Source organism: Scyliorhinus canicula, chromosome 4 (genome assembly GCF_902713615.1).
Source record: "Scyliorhinus canicula chromosome 4, sScyCan1.1, whole genome shotgun sequence".
NCBI classification, from domain to species: domain Eukaryota; kingdom Metazoa; phylum Chordata; class Chondrichthyes; order Carcharhiniformes; family Scyliorhinidae; genus Scyliorhinus; species Scyliorhinus canicula.
Window position 1 is genome coordinate 72,070,743 of NC_052149.1, and position 23,206 is coordinate 72,093,948.

General features: G+C 49.6%; 1 protein-coding gene across 1 annotated transcript in view; it reads left to right on the top strand.

Moving 5' to 3' along the window:
• Positions 1-1,300, top strand: part of dnai4 (dynein axonemal intermediate chain 4) — a 277,873-nt gene extending 276,573 nt beyond the window's left edge. The window contains 1 exon segment of the mRNA XM_038794441.1: positions 1-1,300. Within this exon segment, the coding sequence (XP_038650369.1) occupies positions 1-168 (168 nt within the window). The 3' untranslated portion in view covers positions 169-1,300.
• The last annotated feature ends 21,906 nt before the right edge of the window (positions 1,301-23,206 follow it).

Consider the following 23,206-nt stretch of genomic DNA (forward strand, 5'->3'; position numbering starts at 1 on the left):
GAAGATATGGAGATACCTGAAGACAGAGAAAAATACAGACGAGATGAAGACAAACCTGATGATCTGCATCATGATCGTATTTGGATCAATACAGTTGCGCGCATTAGCGGACCCTCCACCCCTCACCACACAGGCCCTAAATATGACCACCCAACACGACACCCCTAGCCCGCACACTACATCACACATAGACACAGCCACTGCATGGTATGATAATATCATAAAATGGTACTCCCTGTCATACACAGTAGAAGCCCTATTGGTGATAGCTATACTATACAGTTTCATCCAGACAATCAGACTTCGGAAATGGCGAAGGAGAACCTCCCGCCCTCCAGTATACACATTCAGAGCCCCTTTCCTCGGACTCCAGCAAACACCACACTCTTTCTGAACCCTTCCTCCCTAATAAATTCCGTGGTTGTTTTTTTAATAAAGTTACTTTCTTTGTACATAGACATTAGTGATGAGTAGAATGTGATGCTGCTATTGGTTATTTTGTATTGTAAGATAAGTTCTTTGGTTATTAGATAGCAGCACGAGCATCGTCTAGTTAGAGACAGTTAGAGGTTCCCCTTTTTTGTGTAAAGAGACTGAAATATATGTTTGAATGCTCCCTTAGAATTTTTAGAGATGTGTGTTGTAATAGGGAAAACTTAGGTAAATTTTGTGACCCATAGGACAGAGTAGGGTAGAACCTGTCCTTGATGGAGGGTACCTGACATGTCAAAGAACAGGAGAAGATCCAGTATTGTGATCTTTCATGCATCACGTTGAAGATCAAGAGGAAGAATGTAGCCATCTGGGATGGCCACTTACAACCAGGAAGAGAGAAAGTCACAAAGCATAGCGGGAAAAATGGACAATGTGAGATTCAGGCAGGCTCAGAGCCTGAATGTAAATGTGCGAGTGAGGAATCCAGACGGTATCGAAACCCCAACCGATTAGCATTTGATGGCCCATTTTCACCAAAGGACTGATACTTGAGCGACCGGTACAGTCCCAGACATTTTAGTGCCACTCCCTATACTCGGGAAGCATAAACAACAGGGTCAATGATCGCTTAGGACACGCCCAGCCATCAAGGCACCCGCCCCTTTATTGGTTTGAATCGAACGCAATGATCAGGAATCACCCAATTAGTGGGGTCCAAACTGAATGACTGCCCAAAAGAGCGCGAAAACCCACAAGACTAAAAAGAGAGTCCACCATGTGTTCAGCCTCTCTTGGACCTGGTGCTCCGGCAACATCCACTTCCAAGTGCAGCACCACCTGAAGCAAGTTCAAGTTCAACGCCCGCTACCAGACGGATGAGCCTAGCTGAGCAGCAGTTACTTCTACAGACCCGATAGATCCAGAATCGAACAACGGCCACTGTTCCTCTGACCTAAGCCGGGTGCCTGAAGTTAACTACAGGTTGTCATAGCCGATAGGTGTAGTTTAACTAGTAGTGTTTATGTTGCATGACTATTTGTGTGTGTAAATAAAGTACCCGTGACCTTGAACTAACTAACTGGTGTTTGGCTCTTTGATCAATAGCCGGTTGAACCTTGTGGAGGTATCATTTGATACCTGGCAACTCTGAGCAATATAATATACATACCTAGAGAAAGGAGCAACATCACTGACTGCCATATTTACAGTAGGTAAAAAAGGCAACAGGTGGGTGGGATGTTCTGGTTTCTTTGTTTCCCCTGTTGCTTGGTCTCTGTGTGCTCCACCCTTGAGGTGATTGGCTCCTTCACGAATGCTTCTCCAGTTCATGTTTTCTAAGGCAGGCGATTCCCACATGCTGATGGGGATGTTGCATTTATTTAGGGAGGCATTCAGAGTGTCCTTGTACCCTTTCCTAAGTCGCCCTAGTGATTGTTATATTACGTTTAGTAATATCTTGATACTCAGTTGCTTTCTGCCAGAATGGTCGTATGCTTGATGTTCAGAAACACTCAACGTCTTCACATAAAGCAAATACTGTTTATTGAGTAACGATTATAATTAACTATGAGTTTGTTCTCTCTTCTATAACAATAACTGTAGAATAGATAAATAAGATTGAGTATATATATATAATGATTAACTACACCTGCACACTAAGCCATACCTCTAACACTGTTCACTAACCACTCCTGATAGGAAGAGGCGAGAACTCTACCTGAGTTTACCTTATATACCTATATCTGGTGCTGCCATCTAGTGGTTATCTAGCATTTACTTTTAGATGTTAACCCTCGACAAACCTTCAGATATACAGATCACTACAGTGATCACTTGCCATTGCAGAGCTCTGAGTAGAGCACTTTTTTTGAGAGTCGGGTGTCGGGCATGCGAGCAATGTGGTCTGCCCATTGCAGATGACTAGTTGAGAATAACTAGTGCCTCGATACTGGGGATATTGGCCTGGGAGAAGACACTCACGTTGGTACGTCTATCCTGCCAGTGGGTGTGCAGGACTTTGGGGAGGCAACGTTGGTGACATCTCTCAAGGAATTTGAGGTGTCTGCTGTACATTGGCCATGTTTCTTGTTTTTTATAAATTTAGTGTACCCAATTCATTTTTTCCAATTAAGTGGCAATTTATCGTGGCCAAATCCATGCAAACACGGGGAGAATGTGCAAACTCCACATGAACAGTGACCCAGAGCCGGGATTGAATCTGGGTCCTCGGCGCCGTGGGACAGCAATGCAAACCACTGCACCACCATGCTGTCTCATTGGCCATGTTTCTGATGTAGACAGGAGGGCGGTGACCATGGCCGCTCTGTAGGCCATGAGCTTGGTGCTGGGTTTGAGATCTCAATCTTCGAACACTCTGTTCCTCAGGTGTCCGAAGACTGCATTGGCGGGTTGGAGTTGATGTTGGAATGCATTGTCGATGTCCACTAGCACCGAGACGAGGCTACTGAGATGTGGAAATAATAATAATAATCTTTATTGTCACAAGTAGGCTTACATTAACACTGCAATGAAGTTACTGTGAAAAGCCCCTAGTCGTCACATTCCGGCGTCTGTCCGGGTACACGGGGGGAAATTCCGAATGTCCAAATTACCTAACAGCACGTCTTTCGGATCTTGTGGGAGGAAACCGGAGCACCCAGAGGAAACCCACGCAGACATGGGGAGAACGTGCAGACTGCACACAGACAGTGACCCAAGCTGGCAATCGAACCCGGGACCCTGGAGCTGTGAAGCAATAGTGCTAACCACTGTGCTACCATGCTGATTCCCATTGTCCAGCCGCTCACCATGGATCTTGATGGTCGGGGGCAGTTTTGTGTGGCAGGAGCGGGTTGGTAGAGAACCTTTGTTTTCCGGATGTTTAATCTGAGTCCCATTTTCTCAAATGCCTCGGTGAATGCATTGATGATGGTTTGTAGCTCGGTCTCTGAATGTGCCCATACACAGCCATCATCTGCGTACTGCAGCTAAACAATCAGTTTGTCGATGTACCATTCGTCAATGTTCTCTGTTGATTATTCTTTTGTCTACTATTTACATGCTGTGTACGTTCCCTCGGCCTCAGAAAAATACTTTTCACTGTACTTCAGTACATGTGACAATAAATCAAATCACTCAATCAGCTCGATGACAGAAGTTGGAATGGTTTTGTACTGGCTGGAGATGTTAGGTGTTTCCTGCTTGTCTGGTAGTTTAGGTCCATTCCAGCGGGGAGCTTCAGGGTGATGGGGTGGAGAAGCGTATTGGTGCAATATGGCAGCCATGTTTGACCCCAATTTGCACATGTATTGGGTCTGTAGTGGTTCCGTTGGTGAGGATCATGGCTTGCATGTCATCATGGAACCTGAGAAGAATGGTGATGAATTTCTGTGGGCAGCCAAATTTGAGGAGGATGTTCCACAATCCCTCACAGTTGACAGAGTTGAAGGGCTTTGCGAGATCGAAGAAGGCCAAGTAGAGATAGTGCTGCTCTTTTCCTGGATTTGTCACGTGCTGAAGATCATGTCGATTGTGCCTCTTGATGGATGGAAGCCGCACTGAGACTCAGGGGGGAGCTCTTCAGCCACTCAGGGAAGGCATTTCATGATGATTCTCGTGATGACTTTCCCGTGGCAGAGAGTAGGGAAATCTCTCTGTAATTTCTGCAGTGGGACCTGTCTCCTTTCTTGAAGATGGTTACAATTAAGGTAACTCTGAAATCACCCAACATGTTCTCTTCCTTCCAGACAAGGTTGATGAAGTTGTAGATTCTTGTCAAGAGTGCCTCTCCACTGCATTTTAATGCTCTGTTCTGCAGGGATTCCATCTGCGACAGAGGCCTTATTGTTTTCAGCTGTTGGATGCAGTTGTGCTGCACTGAGATGGTGGCGGGTAGTGTGTTGCGGGATAGTGGCATCGGCATTTTCTTCAAAGAGTGTGTCTTGGCTGAGGACGTCCTCAAAGTGTTCTTTCCAGTGGCTGTTGATTGCCTCTCTGTCCTTGATGAGTGCCTCTCTGTTTATGGCTTTCAGTGGGGTGGGTTCTTGGGTACTCGTACCGTAGTTGGTATTAGTTGTATTGATGAAGCCGTACACATCGTGGTTTTCGGCGAGTTGCTGAGCCTCCTGCACTCTTTCCACCGGCCATCTGATCTTTAGGTCACGAGTTCTTTGTTGCACCTTGGCGTTCAGTTGCTAGTCGGCTTGTTTCCTCTCACTCAAGCTGAAGCTGCCAGTTCAGGAACGCCTGCCGTTTGCAGTCAAGGAGATCCCGAATCTCCTGGATCTCCTGATTGTTCTCATTGAACCAGTGTTTCCTGGTTGAGAGCCCGAGCTTCTCCTTGCAGGTGCTTACTATGGTGGATTTTAAGGTGGACCAGGTGCTGTGGGCATTCTGCGGCTCTGATTCGTTCGTCGCCGCCAGGTTAGCTGTGAGGTACCGACTGAGTAGCTCTTTCTTCTCGGGGTCTTTGTGTCCAGTGATGTTGAGTCTCCTGCGGCAGAGATTTTCCTGCCTGTGCTGGTTTAGAGCCTGGTGTTGGAGATGGTAGAGCGGATTAGTCGGTGGTCAATCCAGCAGTCATCGGCTCGGTCGTGGCATGGGTGATGCGGACATCTTTGCGGTCCCTTGCTCAGATGATGATATAGTCTATTAGGTGCCAGTGCTTGGAGAAAGGTGTTGCCATGAGATCTTCTGCATGTCCCTCTGGTGGGACAGGATGTTCGTGACGACCAGGTCATGTTCTAAACATTTTGTCAGTATTCTTGTTAGATTGGTTCATGGTTGAAAAACCTGGAGTTAAATGTTATTAAATATTGATTCAGCCAGTTTATCCAAAAAAATAGCTATCCTGAACAGACCAGCATGTTCAAACACTATTAACCAATCTCAGAGAAAATGCTGGAAAATCCCAGCAGGGCATCTCAGATGCGCTCAGCAAGCGCATTGACAAAGGGTCATCTGGACTCGAAAACTTAGCTCTTTTCTCTCCCTACAGATGGTGCCAGGCCTGCTGAGTTTTTCCAGCATTCTCTCTATGGTTTCAGATTCCAGCATCCGCATTAATTTGCTATTAACCAATCTCAGTTGGGTTCGCAATATGGACGCTTCAATTGGCCACAGTTACTCCTGAGATAGGGAAGGAACGTTTGATGTGTTCCTGTCACTGATCACTCGCTAGCAATCTATGTTGGAAAGTGCACACGTAGATATCAGGAGAGGGTAGGCTAAGCTTCGGTTGGATATCCACCATGATTGAGTGACCCGCTGTTTCCCTACTGTTGAGGTTTCTACAGGAATAATACCTTTTGAGTGAGATAGCAGATGGTATCTCTGAAACTGTAATTCACCCTGCCACCAACGCATTTAGTGGAGAGGTGTGTTGCGATATGGTTGGGGACCAGTAATGTTTTGCTTTAAGTTCACAAACTTTGAAATCCCAGTTACCCACTAGGAGAATAAAGCCACAAGAGTCTACCATTTTAAACAAACAAAATAAACTTTACTGTATAAAGTCGGAAAAGCTAAACTATCTACAATATCCATCTTGTATTTCAACACTGAGAATAAACATGAGGTAAATATGAGTGACCAAGCAAACTGTGTCCGAACACACCACACCACACATTGAATGGCAAATGTGACCAAGACAAATCTCATAGATTTCCCAACACCACACCCAGATGTCAGTGACCACTGTGAGTCACAAAATCTCATATTAAAACGTGTTTTCAACATGCTCAAAATGTCTCACGAAATTCAACAGAATCCCGCGAGACATCATGATCTCTCCCTCGCTGGGCGAGATCCAGATTAACATATTTAAGGCTCATTTAAATGTGTCTGCACAGATTCTCCCTTGCCCAGCATGTAACAGTTGCGCCTTGGGCAACTTGGCATGGCGCCGTCTAGCACCGGTTCACACAAATGTGGACTAAAAGTAATGTCACATGGAGGGGATCTCCCAGGCACTAGAAACCCCACATGGTTGGGCTTTGGATGGTGTGGTACCCTGTCATTTCCTCTGGCACCCAGGCATCTTGGCACTGCCACCCGAGCATCTGACAGTGCCAGCCAGGGTGCGAGGCTAGCAGTGTCAAGATGCCTGGGTGCCAGGGGTTGGGCCTGGTGTGCCTTGCCCATTAGAGGTGGGGTGAGGGGGGCCAAGGACCATGTGAGAGTTAAGTTGGGTGCAGTGCGGAGGGCTGGAGACTGTGGTGGGATAGCTGAGGGGGGTTGAAAGATTGAGATGGCCTTTAAAAATTACATCCTGATGTGTGAGTACTCTTCCCGGAAAGGCATGGAGACCTGCAAATGATCTAAGTGCAGCCTCGATGGGGCATTCCCCACCGAGACCAAAAAAAGTGGCAAAATGCCGTTGCGTCACGTTGTCTTCCTTGGTGCTGCGGTGCCAAGAAACACCCCCCTCAACGCGCCTGAAATGGGATTTTGTTTTTGTCCTGATCAATCATGGCCCTGGCCTCTAAAGCCCCTAAAAGGATGCTCGAACCTGGTCTTCTTAAATGACTGCTCACCTTCTGCTATGTGTCATGAGATTCCTAAAGCTGCACTACTGCCTTTAATTGCAGGCAGATTTTCAACTCTTTTACAGATCATTGACTTCACTAAACTTGTACTGCCTCTGAATTTCTCTGAACACCAGTCTCTCAGCTACACAAAGCTCCAACTGGCTCCCAAGGCTTCGCTGAGCCCTCCAGCTGTCTCCAGCACATAGCCAGAAACCTTCCATCAGTGAATTAGCCTCCACAGGACTTCTCTGAGTCCTAACTGTACCAAACATTTTCCAGGGCTTTTCTGTGAGCAGCAGACCACACAAGCTTCAAAATGTAAACCTCAGCTGCACCAAATGGTTCCCCGGGCTTTTGTGTTCCCCAACAGCCTGAAGCCTTCAAACAGGACTGTTTTCCTTAGAACAATGGAGGTTGAGGTTACCTGATAGAGCTTTACAAGATTATGAGGGGTATGGATAGAGTGGATGGGCAGTCAGACTTTCCCAGGGTGAAAGGGTCAGTCACCAGAGGGCATAGGTTTAAGGTCCAGGGCAAAGTTTAGAGGAGATGTGAGAGGCAGGTTTTTTACACAGAGGGTGGTGAGTGCCTGGAACGCGTTGTCAGGGGAGGTTGTGGAAGCAGATACATTAACGGCATTCAGGGCCGGCTCAAGGTACCGGCAACTCGGGCAGTTGCCCGGGGCGCCATGTGCTAGGGGGCGCCATGAAGGAGTGCGTGACCGGCGTCAGAGACCCGGCGCTGCGTAAAAGACTCGGGTCCCGCTCATGCGCAGTTGGGCCGGTGCCAACCAGCGCATGCGCGGTGGCCGCCCTCCCCCAGGCCGCCCCGCACAAACATGGCGGATGGATCGAGGCTCGCCGGTGGAAGAAAGGAGGCCTGCCGACAGAGAGACCGGCCCGCCGATCGGTGGGTCCCGATCATGTACCAGGTCACTCCGGCACCCCCCCCTCCCCCCTCGGGCCCCCTCCGCCCCCCCCTCGGGCCCCCTCCGCCCCCCCCCTCGGGCCCCCTCCGCCCCCCCCCTCGGGACAGGGGATGAAGCTTTTTGGGCCGTTTAGGTTAGATTTGATATGTCCAGAAGGTGTGGGGGGGGGGGGGGGGGCACTGACAGTGATTAGAAATGTTTCTTAGTTCCACCATTGGGGTGGGACGGGTGCCATCTTAGATAGATGCCTGTAGCCTGGGAATCATCGGTGAAGCTATGGCCTATCGCAGTGGTAGTGGCTGATTTGAGGTTGAGGGGGGGAATGAGCGACTCCAAACAAGGGTGGTTACCTGTAACGTGCAGAGCCTGGGGGGTCCAGTCAAAACAGCACAGGTTTTTGCTCATTTAAAGAGTAAGGGGGCCGATGTAATGTCCAGGAGACCCACATGCACGGGCAAATCAGGCAAGCTCTTGGAAGGCTTGGCTGAACCAAGATTTCCAATAAGAGTTCGACAGCAGGCCCCAAGGGGTGGCAATTCTCGTTAATGAAAGAGTCTAGTTTTAGTTACGGGGGTATAGAAGTTAAACAGGTGGTGTTGGTGAATATATGCACCCCAAATTGGGATGATACAATGTTCATAGAGCATAGGATTTACAGTGCAGAATGAGGCCATTCGGCACATCGAGTCTGTAACGGCACTTGGAAAGAGCACCCCACTTAAACCCCACACTTCCACCCTATTCCCGTAACCCAGTAACCCCACTTCTCCTTTTTGGACACTAAGGGCAATTTAGCATGCCCAGTCCACCTAACCTGCACATCTTTGGACTGTGGGAGGTAACCGGAGCACCCAGAGGAAACCCACGTGGACACGGGGAGAAATTACAGACTCCGCACAGACAGTGACCCAAGCCGGGAATCAAACCTGGGACCTTGGAGCTGTGAAGCAACCGTGCTAACTACTGTGCTACCATGCTGCCCTAAACTCTTAAGTTCATGAAACGGTTGTTGGCAGCGATACCAGCTCAAAATACCTATCAACTTATTATGGAGGGTGGGACTCCCTGCTAGACCCAAGGCTGCTTTATTCTAGGACAAGCGGGGGCGATGGCAAAAGTGCCAATTGCATTTATGGAGGAAACGAGAGGGGGCGGGAGGTGCAGACCCTTGGTGGTTCGGGCATCCGATGGAGAAAGAGTTTTCGTCCTTTTCCTCAGTACATAGTGTGTATTCCAGGATTGATTACTCTGTCATGAGCCAGGTGCTGTTAGCAAGGGTGTGTACTCAGCGATGTAATTTCTGACCTGGTGTTGGAAGTAGGCCGGGGACATCGCAAGGGGTGGCGGTTAGATGTAGGTCTGTTGGCAGACCTAGGGTTCTGTGCAAGGGCTATCCAGGACTACACTTTGAACAATGATGATAGGTCTCACCCTCAATACTATGGGAGGTGCTGAAGGTAGTAATCAGGGGAGACATTCAAGGCACATGTAGATGAAGAGGCAAGGAGGGACGAGTAAAACTGGTAGATATTATAGATGATATTATATTGGGGCTGGTTTAGCACAGTGGAATAAATAGCTGGATTGTAATGCAGAACAAGGCAGCAGCACGGGTTCAATTCCCGTACCAACCTCCCCCAACAGTTGCTGGAATGTGGCAACTAGGGGCTTTTCACAATAACTTAATTGAAGCCTACTTGTGACAATAAGCTACTTTTATTATTAGAGGTTGATTGCAGGTATGCAAACAGTTCATCCCCAGAGCTATTAGCAGAAAGAAAAAATCTGCTCAAGCTGTTCGATCTGATCTCTACAGAGGGGGCAGTGCACAGTTGAGGCAAGCTAAAGGGGCAATCTATGAGTATGGGGAGAAGTCTGCTCCTGATATATCAGCTGGGGAGATGAGGGCTCAGGATGGAGGGCTGGTCTCGGCTCAGAAGAAGGTGAATGAGGCATTTAGGGTTTTCTACAAAACGTTATACAAGTCTGAACTGCCTCGGGACGAGAAGGATATGGTGGAGTTCCTGGGGGAGTTGGAGTTTCCGAATGTGGTGGAGGAGTTATGGGAAGACTGTGGGTGAGATTCTCCGACCCCCCCTGTCGGGTTGGAGAATCGCTGGGGTGGCGGCATGAATCCCGCCCTGCCGCTCCGACGCCAGCTGCCGAATTTCTGGCGTCGTTTTTTTGGTGGGGCGGGGATCCGCCGTGCTGGTCGTGGGCCGTTGGCTCTGGCACCCCCCCCAGTGGTTCTCCGGTTCCCGATGAGCCGAGTGGCCGCCCGTTTTCAGCCAGTCCCGCTGGTGTGGATTAGACCAGGTCTGTACCGGCGGGACCTGGCTCTGAGGGCAGCCTGCGGTGTCCTCGGGGAGCGCGGGGGGATCCGGCCCTGGGGGGGCGGGGCCATGGTGGCCTGGCCCGCAATCGGGGCCCACCGATTTGCGGGCGGGGCTGTGCCGTGGGGGCACTCCTTCCCTCCGCGCCGGCCTGTGTAAAGCTCCGCGATGGCCAGCTCAGAGAAGAAACCCCCTGCGCATGCGCAGTAAACGCGGCAGCAGTTCTGCGCATGTGCCAGAACCCGCTGGCGCTCCTGCGTATGCGCCAACTCGCGCTGGCCGGCGGAGGCCCTTAACCGCCGGTTGGTGCGGCGCCAACCACTCCAGCGCCGGCCTAACCCCCGAAGGTGCAGAAGATTCCGCACCTTCTGGAATGCGGAACACGCCAGAGTGGTTCACGCCACTCTTTGGCGCCGGTACGGCCCGCCCACGGTTGGGGGAGAATCCCGGCCCAGAAGTTCCATTGGAGTTGGAAGAGATCAAGGAGACGCTGCCGTCGGCGAAGGCACAGGGTTCCGATGGAATTTTATAAATCATTTTTAGACCAGCTGGCCCCTTTATTGTTGGGGATATTCAGTGAGTCCTTGGAGAGAGGTGCTCGGCCACAGACACTGGGGCAGGAGCGATTTCTCTGCTCCTGAAGAAGGACAAAGACCCCGCAATCTGCGGGTCATATCGTGTGACCTCCTTGTTAAATGTGGATGCAAGGCTTCGAGCTAAGGTATTGGTGTTCAGTCTGGAGCTTTGTCTCCCTCTGGTGGTAGGGAAAGACCAAACGGGGTTTGGAAAGGGGCTGTTGATGAAAAATGTGAGGCGGTGCCTACCCCAGGGGAGGGCCGGGTTCCGGAGATCATAATTTCACTTGATGCGGAGAAAGCATTTAACTGGGTAGAGTAAGACTATCTGTTTATAATAATGTTTATAATAATCTTTATTATTGTCACAAGTAGACTTACATTAACACTGCAATGAAGTTACAGTGAAAATCTCCCAGTCTCCAGACTCCAGCACCTCTTTGGGTACATTTAGAATGTCCAAATTACCTAACAGCACATCTTTCAGGACTTGTGGGAGGAAACCGGAGCACTCGGAGGAAACCCACGCAGACACGGGGAGAAGGTGCAGACTCCGCACAGACAGTGACCCAAGTCGGGAATCGAACCTGAGACCCTGACGCTGTAAGCAACAGTGCTAACCACTGTGCTACCGTGCCGCAAAATTTGCGATACTAGAGAAATTTGGGTTTGGACACGGGCTTTGTAGCGTAGCTGCAGCTGTTGTATGCAGCCCCATTTTCCAGTGTTTGCACGAACAAAGTGACTTCTGAGCCCTTTTGCCTATGCAGGGGCACCAGGCAGGGATGTCCGATGTCCCATTTGTTGTTAGGGTTCGCAATAGAGCCACAAGGCCTGGTGCTGAGGACTTCGAAAGCATGGGAAGGAATAGTTAAAGGAAACGTGGTGAAGAGGGTCTCGCTATATGCTGACGATTTGCTGTTATACGTTAGGAATTCAGAGGAGTCAGTGGGAAACATTATGGGGACCTTGTAGTGCTTTGGGGCTTTTTCTGGCTATAAGCTAAATATAGGAAAGAACGAGTACTTTGTAGCTGGGCAGTGGGTTGAGAGGGGGACTTGGTGAGCTGCCGTTTCAGCTAGCAAGAAGTCATTTTCGGTATTAGGGGATCCAGATAGCAAGGAACTGAGGGAAACCCCGGAGGTTGAACTATACAAATATGGTAGAGAAGGTTAAGATAGATCTACAAAGGTGGGACGCTCTCCCACTATGCATGGCGGGCCAAGTGCAATCGGTTAAGATAAATGTAAGTGAAAGAGTTGGTCACTGTATCTTTTGTTTGTTGGGGGGGGGGGGGGTGATGGAGAATTGTGTGGGTGGGTGGTGATGTTATAGTGATGTAAGGAGAAGTGGGGGGAGTCTTACTGTTTAGTTGTTATTCTGTTAGTATATGCAAAAGCTTTGCATAAAAATTTATAATAAAAATATTTCTGAAAAGGAAGAGCCGAGCAGCTGGAGCTGTTTTTAAGCACTCCACTTACTACACACTCACTGCAGCCACCAAGATGACTCACAGAAGACCTGCCCTCTGAGGTCGGGAGTCTGAGGTTGAGCCACAGCTCCATGCCAAAGTGGAGCGTAGGGACACTCTCTTCCCCAGGGTGGGCCACAGACTCAAGCATGCCCTCCAGAACACTGCCTAATAATAATAATCTTTATTAGTGTCACAAGTAGGCTTACATTAACACTGCAATGAAGTTACTGTGAAAATTCCCTAGTCGCCACACTGGGGTGCCGGTTCGTGTACACTGAGAGAGAATTCAGAATGTCCAATTCCCTTAACAAGCTCGCCTTTCAGGACTTTTGGGAGGAAACTGGAGCACCCAGAGGAAACCCACGCAGAGAACGTGCAGACTCCTCACAGACAGTGACCCAAGCCGGGAATCGAACCCAGGTCCCTGGCGCTGCGAAGATGCAGTGCTAACCACTGTGCTATCGTGCCACCCAAGGAGGAGTTACCAGGGGCAGTCAGTGCTATCCGACTCACTAGGAGGAGACAACTGGTAATCCGGGGGAGTGGGGATCACTGTGAGGCTTCCAGCGTGAGAGGGGCAGAGAACCAGGGAGGGCTCCAAAGGCTATGGTGCTGGTGTCCTCTGGTTGGGGTGAGTTTTACTGATCCCCTGCTGGGGCTGTTTAGCACAGGGCTAAATCGCTGGCTTTGAGAGCAGACCAAGCAGGCCAGCAGCACGGTTCGATTCCCCTAACAGCCTCCCCGAACAGGCGCCGGAATGTGGCGACTAGGGGCTTTTCATTTGAAGCCTACTCGTGACAATAAGCGATTTTCATTTCATTTCCTCTGCAGTTGGGCAGAGCTACTGAGGAGAGGCAACACCTGTTAGGCCGTGATTGAACTGGGCCATGCCCATCCCCTTGATGAAACAGCTGGGGGATGAGCATGTCCAGAAGGATGGCCGGGTGGGCTACTAGATGACCAGAGGCTTTCTGTTTGACATGTCGCACAACAGAAAGTCCCAGACAGGCCCCCCGCTCAGCCCCTGGAAAAACCAGAGCCATAAATATTCAGGCCGACCGTCACCTTGGTGGCTGGGAGTGGCTGTCCTTCAACCCCCCGTGGTGGCACAGGTGGCACATGGTTTTACTTGTTATCCAAAGTCTTGGCAGCACAGGCGGTCCAGCAGCTCCTCGAAGAACAGGTGCTGATGGTATATGTGTGCCTTCATTCAGCACCTCCTTTGCACCTCCTCCTTTAACTGTAGGCCAGCTGGCACTCGAGCCTCACTGGCTGGCCACCGTTCTTCTGGGGCAAGGTTATCTTGTGCAGGGTCCTCCCTGAGCTGGCCCTGCTCCTCCTGACTCTATGCATCTGCAATGGCAGCAGCTGCCAGGTAGCTAGCAAGCACTCCAGGTGACCGCCAAGGGCATAACAGGGTGAGACAAGCAACAGGCTGTCTCCACTCCTGAAGTGTAATCTGGGGGAACACCTAGAAGGATTGGAAAACTATGGAAGGTCAGTAAGTTAGACAAGACTTAAGTTGACATATGTGTAGTTGAACATAGTGAATCAAGCGGAAGGGGACACAAACTCTAAACACTTTTCCACCACTGGCCCAATCTGCCTATCACTGTCGTCCCTGTGATGGTGAGGGTGGAGTGGGTTGGGAAGGGCGTTCAGGGCGCATCGGACCTATGGATATCCCACTGGCATCCACCCTTACCGAGAAGTGACAGGCCATGGGAGCCACATTGTGAGACAGCCTAGTATGACAAATTCCACAGTCGTCTATGAGCCCAAAGCTTGCTCCATTTCCCCTGCTCCCCCTCCCCTGAAATAATGTAGCCCATGAGAAGGAGTCTTCATTGCACAACTAGGGATCATCCAGGTAAGCAGTGGTATGTTATCTAATAGGCAGGAGACAGATATTGTCAGACAATGAGGAGCACCAGAGCTCATCTCACAGCCAAGAACCATCAATACTGCTAACCCAGGTCCCTGTTGTGATGCTGAGATTACCCTTTGAGGGCAAGGGGAGTTGTGGTCATGGGAAGGGGTGAAAGGCTAAGAAGATTGGGTAAAAGGCTAAGGGGAGGGTGGGGGGGAAGGGGGCAGTGGCACAGACGGGACTGAGGGTGGGGGGTGGAGGGAAGAAGCGATGGTGATGTAGCTGCCTGTCTTTTGTTCTTCAAGTTGGTAAATCGGGAGCTGATCAGGTTCTCCTTGGTTCGAAGGTCCTGAAGGACTCGTTCCGTGACCTGTTGAGGCAGCTCCAGGTCCGCGCCTGGCTCGTCCTGGATACTGTCCTCATCTGAAGAGGCCTGCCATTCTTTCTCCTCCTCTAGCATGTTGCCTTGCTGCTGCGTGATGTTGTTGAGGATGCAGCAGGCCACCATGATGCGTGCAACATTCTGGGGGCAGTACTAGTGAATAGACATTAACCGAAGTCCGTAAACTCTCAATAGTCAAGATGTAAATCTCGGCAGAGCTAAACTAAGATTTGGGCTTAAACTACCAAAAGAAGGTATGTAGGTATGCCCAATATAAACAATGAAAATAGTAGAGAATACTGTTTGACATGTCGCACAACAGGAAAGTCCCAGATTTAATCTCTTACCTATGCTGATTCAACTAACTTTAGCTGAATTTTCAGATTTTCTTTTCCTCAATCTTGGCATGTGGACATTGGTGCCCAGGCCAGCATTTATTACCCACCCCTAATTCCCTTTTTAGAAGATGGTGGTGAGATACCTTCTTGAACCACTGCAGTCCATGTGGTGTAGGTACACCAGCAGTGTTGTTAGTGAGGGAGTTCTAGGATTTTGACACAGTGATAGTGAAGGAATGGCGCTATATTTTCAAGTCAGGTTGATGGATTAGGACATTAAAATTCGAATTAGAATTTTATTTAATATTACTGAAAAAAGAGACAATTTGTGTCAAAGTTCTCCATCTTGCACTTATCAGGACATTCGCAAGACACTTGTTTGCCCCGTGTCTGTGTGGGTTTCCTCCGGGTGCTCCGGTTTCCTCCCACAGTCCAAAGATGTGCAGGTTCAGTGGATTGGCCAAGCTAAATCACCCTTAATGTCCAAAAAGGTTAGGTGGGGTTACTGGGTAACAGGGATAGGATGCTCTTTCCAAGGGCCGGTGCAGACTTGATGGGTCAAATGGCCTCCTTCTGCACTGTATGATTCTATGAATAAAATTGAAGGGAAGCCAACAAATTTATATTGTATGAGAAAAGTATGCTGACTGGTTGGGCAGTGGACTCTGATTGGTAGAAGCATTGCCATGGAAAATGCACCAGTTGATGTTGACTGACAGATAACTGTCAAGCAGTGTTCGAAATCTAAATCAGACAGCTTGACTCTAATTGGTCAGGGAATTATCCTGAAGAATGAACTGTTGCTTATTTTGTTTAGCTGAAACAGATACAATGTGTGTACATGTTCTTTCAGTCTGTAAAGAACAGGGCCCTGTGTATTAATATATGTACCTTCCAGTACATGCAAATGCACCACATTTCAATTTTGGATTGCCTTCATCACAAATCGAACAAGAAGTAGTCTTTGCTGAATTCGATCTCCTCTACTCCTAACCATCCCATCACAAATCAGCATCCATTGAGTATCCTGAATCATTGAAAGCGTGCCTAACTGATCCAGTGGATGCATACTGCGGGATTCCAAACAACATCTGATTTTCACATGCAATGTGAATGCCTTGCAGTGTTGCAAAATCTTAAAACCAACCCAGACATAAACATCAGTAAACTTGATAAAGGGATGAAAATCATCATCCTTAATAAGATTGACTATATCAACAAAATGCACATCATTCTTACTGATTGGTTCATATTCGTATCCATTGGATCTGCCGCTCAACATTGTGGTTCACTGTCCTATGTGCTTCCTTAAAATCTTTAATAGAATTCAGGAGAAGTGATTAATTAACTTCTCAATCTTTTCTTCAAAGGACATTTTTGAAAAATTATGTCATCACATGCGGATCTGTCCAATAACCTGCCGAAGTGGCTGTAACTCAGAGTAAAATATTTGAGACCACATGCCCAGAGCAGGACCTTGTATATAGTTAGCATATAAAATTGTTACTGCTTTAAATATTCCACCTAATGATTTTTTATTTACCCTCAGGTGTTACCGTAGACTGAATCAGCAGGCGATTCAAGGGTGGAAAGTATTGCAACTGAGCCCAATTCAATCTTCATCAAAATCCACACACATGCACATTACCATTAAGTGGATCAGGAGCTGGATGTCGCTGGACGTTATTTTTTATTTTGTAGCCCAGGAATGCTTCGTATCCCAACTATTGCCCTGGATTTGTTTAACTCAACACAGTTTTTTCACTGAGCCTTCAAGGAATTGATATTTGTTCAGAATTATTATTATTATTATTCTTAGTCTGGAGAAACAGAACATCACTTTGAGTTAGTAAAATAATTTGCATCCAAAATGGCTTTTTATAGATTGTACATCATATCAAGCTATTTTAGTACAATAAATCTATCAGAGGTTAAGTCAAATATAGATCCATTTAGACTAAAATAGACTGTACTCGCAGTAGATTTCCTTATCTTGTATGAAGATTTTACATCAAACATGTTTTAAGATTTAAAATGTTGGCATCATTATATACAAGAATTTCAAGATAGAAGTTTAACTTGACAATGTATTAATATGTAGCATTTTAAATATGTTAAATAAATAGATCTCACTCAAAATAAGTTACAATTTGCTCATTTTTTTGTTCAAGGAGCGAAAGTTTTTAAATCAGTTCTGCATTAATTGTCTTTTTTAAATCAGAAGTACCATTTCCAGGGAAGCCATCTATAAGATACAAAACTTCATTTTTGGTAATGGCAGAGTATTTGTTGATCGAATTATGTGAAAAGTTGAAGGTCTTTCTGGGTCAAATTAAATCCATATTTTTTGGTGCAGAAATATTCAGTGACGGTTTTCCTTTCTGTAATTTTGACCTCTTTTTGTCTCCTCTCCTGCAGATGCTAATTCTTTCTTGGGTATGTTTCATCCATTGGTAGCTCCCTCTTATACAGGGGTAAGACCACATTGGTTGATCAGTGGGCATATCACAGTCAATCACACTTCTAACATAAAGCAATAAATAGGCACAACAGAATTTTCAGACATAATTCAGGTATGGGCTTGAAAACTGTATTTGATAACCTTTTAAAATTATTTAATGGAGTGTGAGCATCACTGACAAAGCTAGCATTTGTTGCCCATATCTAATCTCCCTTGAGAAGGTGATGGTGAGCTGCTGTCCTGAACCACTGCAGACAAAATGATGCACCACAGTGCTGTTAAGGAGGGACTTTCAGACTCCAACTCAAGAATGATAGTAGAGTCAATATCGGCAATAGTCCAGGATGCTGAGTGGCTTGGAGAGGAACTTTCAGGTGGTGATGTTCTCATGTGTCTCTACCTTGTCTTTCTAGGTGGTAGAGGTTACAGATTTGGAAGGTGTTGAAAGAGGCTTGGCAAATTTCTGCAGCATATCCTGTAGATTGTATATATTGGTGAAACATTGTGCTGGTGATGTGGGGAGAGAATGCTTAAGGTAGTGGATGGGATACTGATCAGGCTACTTTGTCCTGGTTGGTGTTTCTTGAGTGTTTTTTGAGATACTCATTCAGACAAGTGTTGGATATTCCTGACTTGCACCTTCTAGATAGCTGACAGGCTTTGGGAAGTTCGGTGCTAAATTATTCACCACAGAATTCCCAGCCTCTAACCTGCTTTTGTAGCCACAATATTTATAGGTTGGTCCAACAAAGCATCTGATCATTGGTTACCCCAATGTGCTGATAGTGGAGGACTACATTAGGTGCTTGAATGCATCTCAATCCTGAACGCAATTGGCAGATTTTTTGTTCCGGAGGTTGAGTGTTGACGTCGGGGGATGATTCATCGACTTCCACATCAGTAAAACTGGTGCCGCAGCTGGACCGATTCACCGTCTGTTAAGGGGCTAACACTTAACGCCACGCGGCATCTAATCGATTCCAATGAGAAATGGTGTTGGATTCGCCGGGTTCATGAATGACACTCAGGAGGCTGACAAACTGCAGCCGCATATACACACTACACTTCCCCCACACACCATCCCAGCCAACAAGATGGCAGCAAGGAGAGCGACCCCGAGATTTATGGACGCCAAGCTCGATACCCTCCTGGACGCCGTGGAGGAGAGTCGGGCCACCCTGTACCACGGCCCGGGAAAGAGGCTGCAGCCGCCGCCGTTCGTCGCACCTGGGCACAGGTGGCAGAGGCTGCCAGCGCCACTGGCAACAACATCCAGACCATCCTGAAGTGGCATAAAAGTACTGCATGACCTCAGGGCAGCCAGGGTGAGTAGGCAGCACTGTGCCCCGGCACCAAACCCTGCCCTACTCAACCATTAAACCCCCCCCCCCCCCCCCCCCACCCACCCTCTGGGCTGCATGCATCGGACTGTCTAACACTGCATTTTCTGTTGAAGGCCGAGGTACAGTGAAAAATATTGTTTTGCGTGCAGTGCAGACAGATCATTCCATACATGAAAAAAAATCATAGGGGATACATAAATACACAATGTAAATATATAGACACTGTCATTGGGTGAAGCATAGAGAGTGCAGTACTACTCAGTAGAGAAGATGTGTAAAGAGATCAGTTCATGTCCATCAGAGGGTAATTTAGGTCTCTGGTAACAGTGGAAAGAAGCTGTTTTTGAATCTGTCAGTGCGTGTTTGCAGACTTTTGTATCTCCTGCCCAATGGAAGAAGTTGGAAGAGTGAATAAGCCGGGTGGGAGGGGTCTTTGATTATGCTGCCCATTTTCCCAAGGCAGCAGGAGGTGCAGACAGAGTCAATGGATGGGAGGCAGGTTCGCGTGTGGACTGGGCTGTGTTCATGACTATCTGCAGTTTCTTACGGTCTTGGGCCGAGCAGTTGCCATACCAGGCTGTGATGCAGCCAGATAGGATGCTTTCTATGGTGCATCTATGAAAGTTGGTAAGAATAAATGGGGACATGCCAAATTTCCTTAGTTTCCTGAGATAGTATAGGCACTGTTGCACCTCCTTGGTCATAGCAGAATGTTGGTGATGTGCACTCCTAGGAATTTGAAGCTGCTAACCATCTCCACCTCGGCCCCGTTGATGCAGACAGGTGTGAGTACAGTACTTTGCTTCCTGAAGTCAATTACCAGCTCTTTAGTTTTACTGGCATTAAGGGAGAGATTGATGTCTTCTACACACTCGACTAGGTTCTCTATCTCCCTCCTGTATTCTGACTCATCGTTGTTTGAGATAAGACCCACTATGGTCGTGTCATCAGCAAACTTGTGGATGGAGTTGGAGCCAAATTTTGCCACACAGTCGTGTGTGAACAGGGAGCATAGTAGGGAGCTAAGTATGCAGCCTTGCGGGGCCCCAGTGTTGAGAACTATCATGGAAGAGGTGTTGTTTATTCTTACTGATTGTGGTCTGTGGGTCAGGAAGTCGAGGATCCAGTTGCAGAGGGAGGAGCCAAGTCTAGGTTTTGGAGCTTTGATATGAGCTTGGCTGGGATTCTGGTGTTGAAGGCGGAGCTGAAGTCAATGAAGATGAGTCTGACATAGGACTCCTCATTGCCAAGATGCTCCTGGATGAGTGTAGGGCCAGGGGGATGGTGACTAGGAGGCAGGCCACTATTGCTGGTTGTATTCCAATATCCATTGTCTGCCGGGGGTGAAAGGCTGACATGTTAGCATGGGGTGTAACCCCATGCCCAACCAGGTCCAAAGGCCTATTCACTCACGGTGTTATACTCCTTTACAAAAGGAGAGTTTGTGTAACCATAAAAGTGAAAGGTTAGTTATAATCAAAAGTTATGGACTTCTGGTTGCGGCTATGCAGAGCTAAGTTGCACGTTCGGCAGCTCCCGCTAGGAACGGACTTTTGGGCTCTTTTCAGGGCCCCCAGCAGTACTTTTTCGACGTTTCCCAACGTGGGAAGGAGTCAGCAACATTTCCCCAGCAGTATATGGCCTCGACCAGGAGTGGGGCGAGTACAAAAGTGGTAGCAAAGCCAAAGCAGGTGCGAGGGAAGAAGCACAAGGTGGCGGCGGGCGGAGATGCAGTGGGTGCAGGAGCAGCAGGAGGCTCTTCAGCGCTGCTTCAGGGAGCTTGAAGCGGAGCTGCTGGAGCCGATGAAGGCTTCAATTGATAAACCGCTGGAGACCCAGACGGCCCAGGGGGTGGCGATCCAAGAGGTCCGACAAAAGGTCTCCGAAAACGAGGACGAGATCTTAGGCCTCGCGGTGAAGGTGGAGGCGCACAAGGCGCTCCATAAAAAATGGCAGGAGAGGTTCGAGGAGATGGAGAACCGTTCGAGGCGGAAAAATCTGCGGATCCTGGGCCTTCCGGAGGGGCTGGAGGGGTCGGACGTGGGGGCCTATGTGGTCACCATGCTAAATTTGCTGATGGGAGCTGGGTCCTTCCAGGGGCTCCTGGAGCTGGAGGGGGCCCACAGAATACTGGCCAGGAGGCCCAAGCCGAATGAGCAGCCATGGGCGGTGCTGGTGCGGTTCCACCGGTTTGCTGACCGGGAGTGTGTGCTCAGGTGGGCCAAGAAGGAGCGTAGCAGCAAGTGGGAGAACGCAGAGGTACGGATCTACCAGGACTGGAGTGCGGAGGTGGCAAAGAAGAGGGCCGGGTCCACCCGGATGAAGGCGGTGCTACACAGGAAGGGAGTGAAGTTCGGCATGCTGCAGCTGGCGTGTCTGTGGGTCACCTACAAGGACCGACACTTTTACTTTGAGTCCCCGGAGGAGGCGTGGGCCTTCGTACAGGCCGAAAAATTGGACTCAAACTGAGGGTTGGGTACGGGGGTTTGCGTGAAGCTGTGTTACATTTTGAGGGGGGGTTCTCTGTTTATTGTTGATTCTTTGTTGCTTTTAGGGTGGGTGGGGCACTGTTTTTTACTTGGGTCTGTCGGATGGGCTCGGGGAGGGGGGCAGACCTGTAGTGTGGGGGGCTGATGGCGGGAAGGGGGGTTGGGGCCCCGCGAGGGGATTGGGCCGGTAAAGGGAGCTGCGTCAGAAGAGGTGGTGTCGGGCAGGTGGAAAGCGCGGGCTTCTTCCCGCGCTGAGGGCTGAAGGGGGCGGGGCCGGAGTGGGGGCGGGGACGCGCTGAGAGCGATAGGGGGAGGAGGAGAACCTGCTGGTGGGCAATGGGGAGGAGGGGAAGCCCCACGCTGGGAGGGGTCGAAGGAGTGGCGGGAGTGGCCGGGGTCAGCAGGAGACGGCTGACTTACGGGAGTGCAATGGAGGGAGCAATGCAGCTAGGGGGGTCCTAGCTGGGGGAGGGGGATGGGCGGGTACCGGGTTGCTGCTGGAATGGCCAAGAGGGAGCTGGAGCAGGTAGAGGGGGTCGGGATGGGGGTCTGCCGCTGTGGGGAATGGGCCGAGAGGGGGCGCGGGCATGTGGCGGGCTGAGGAAGGGTAATGGCTAGTCGGTGGGGGAGGGGGGTAGGTAGACCCCTGATCCGGCTGATAACCTGGAATGTAAGGGGACTGAATGGGCCAGTCAAACGGGCCCGCGTGTTTGCGCACCTGAAGGGGCTGAAGGCGGATGTGGTCATGCTTCAGGAGACACACCTGAAGGTGGCGGATCAGGTTAGATTACGGAAGGGATGGGTAGGCCAGGTGTTTCATTCGGGGCTGGATGCAAAAAATCGGGGGGTGGTGATCCTGGTGGGAAAGAGGGTGTCGTTCGAGGCGTCGAACGTTGTGGCAGACAGCGGCGGGAGGTGTGTGATGGTGAGTGGCAAGCTGCAGGGGGAGCGGGTGGTGCTGGTCAATGTATACGCCCCGAATTGGGACGATGCGGGTTTCATGCGGCGCATGGTGGGCCGGATTCCAGACTTGGAGACGGGGGGGCCTGATAATGGGGGGGGGGGGGATTTCAACACGGTGCTGGATCCGGCACTGGATCGATCCAGATCCAGGACGGGTAGGAGGCCAGCGGCGGCTAAGGTGCTGAGGGGGTTCATGGACCAGATGGGAGGGGTTGACCCATGGAGGTTTGCGAGACTGAGGGCCAGGGAATTTTCATTCTTCTCCCGGATTGATTTTTTTGTTATGAGTAGGGCGCTGATTGCGAGGGTGGAGGATGCTGAGTATTCGGCGATAGCCATTTCTGATCATGCCCCGCATTGGGTGGACCTCGAGCTGGGGGAGGAGAGAGCCCAGCGCCCGCTTTGGTGCTTAGAGGTGGGGTTGCTGGCGGAAGAGGAGGTGGGCGGGAGGGTCCGAGGATGTATTGAGTGGTACCTGGAGGCTAATGACAATGGGGAGGTCCGAGTGGGGACGGTCTGGGAGGCGCTGAAGGCGGTAGTTAGGGGAGAGTTGATTTCCATTCGGGCCGACAGGGAGTGGAGAGAGCAGAGAGAGGGGGAGAGGTTGGTGAAAAAATGAAATGAAAATCGCTTATTGTCACGAGTAGTCTTCAATGAAGTTACTGTGAAAAGCCCCTAGTCGCCACATTCCGGCGCCTGTCCGGGGAGGCTGGTGGGGGAGATGGTGAGGGTGGACAGGAGGTACGCGGAGGCTCCGGAGAAGGGATTGCTAAGGGAGCGGCGTAGTCTCCAGGCCAAATTCGACCTGTTGACCACCAGGAAGGCGGAAGTTCAGTGGAGGAAGGCACTGAGGACGGTGAATGAATATGGGGAAAAGGCGAGTCGGATGCTGGCGCACCAGCTTCGGAAGCGAGATGCGGCTAGGGAGATCGGTGGAGTTAAGGATAGGGGTGGGAATGTGGTGCGAAGTGGGGTAGGCATCAATGGGGTCTTCAGGGACTTCTACGAGGAACTGTATCGTTCCGAACCTCCAGTGGAGGAGGGGGAGATGGGGCGTTTTCTGGACCGGCTGAGATTCCCGAGGGTGG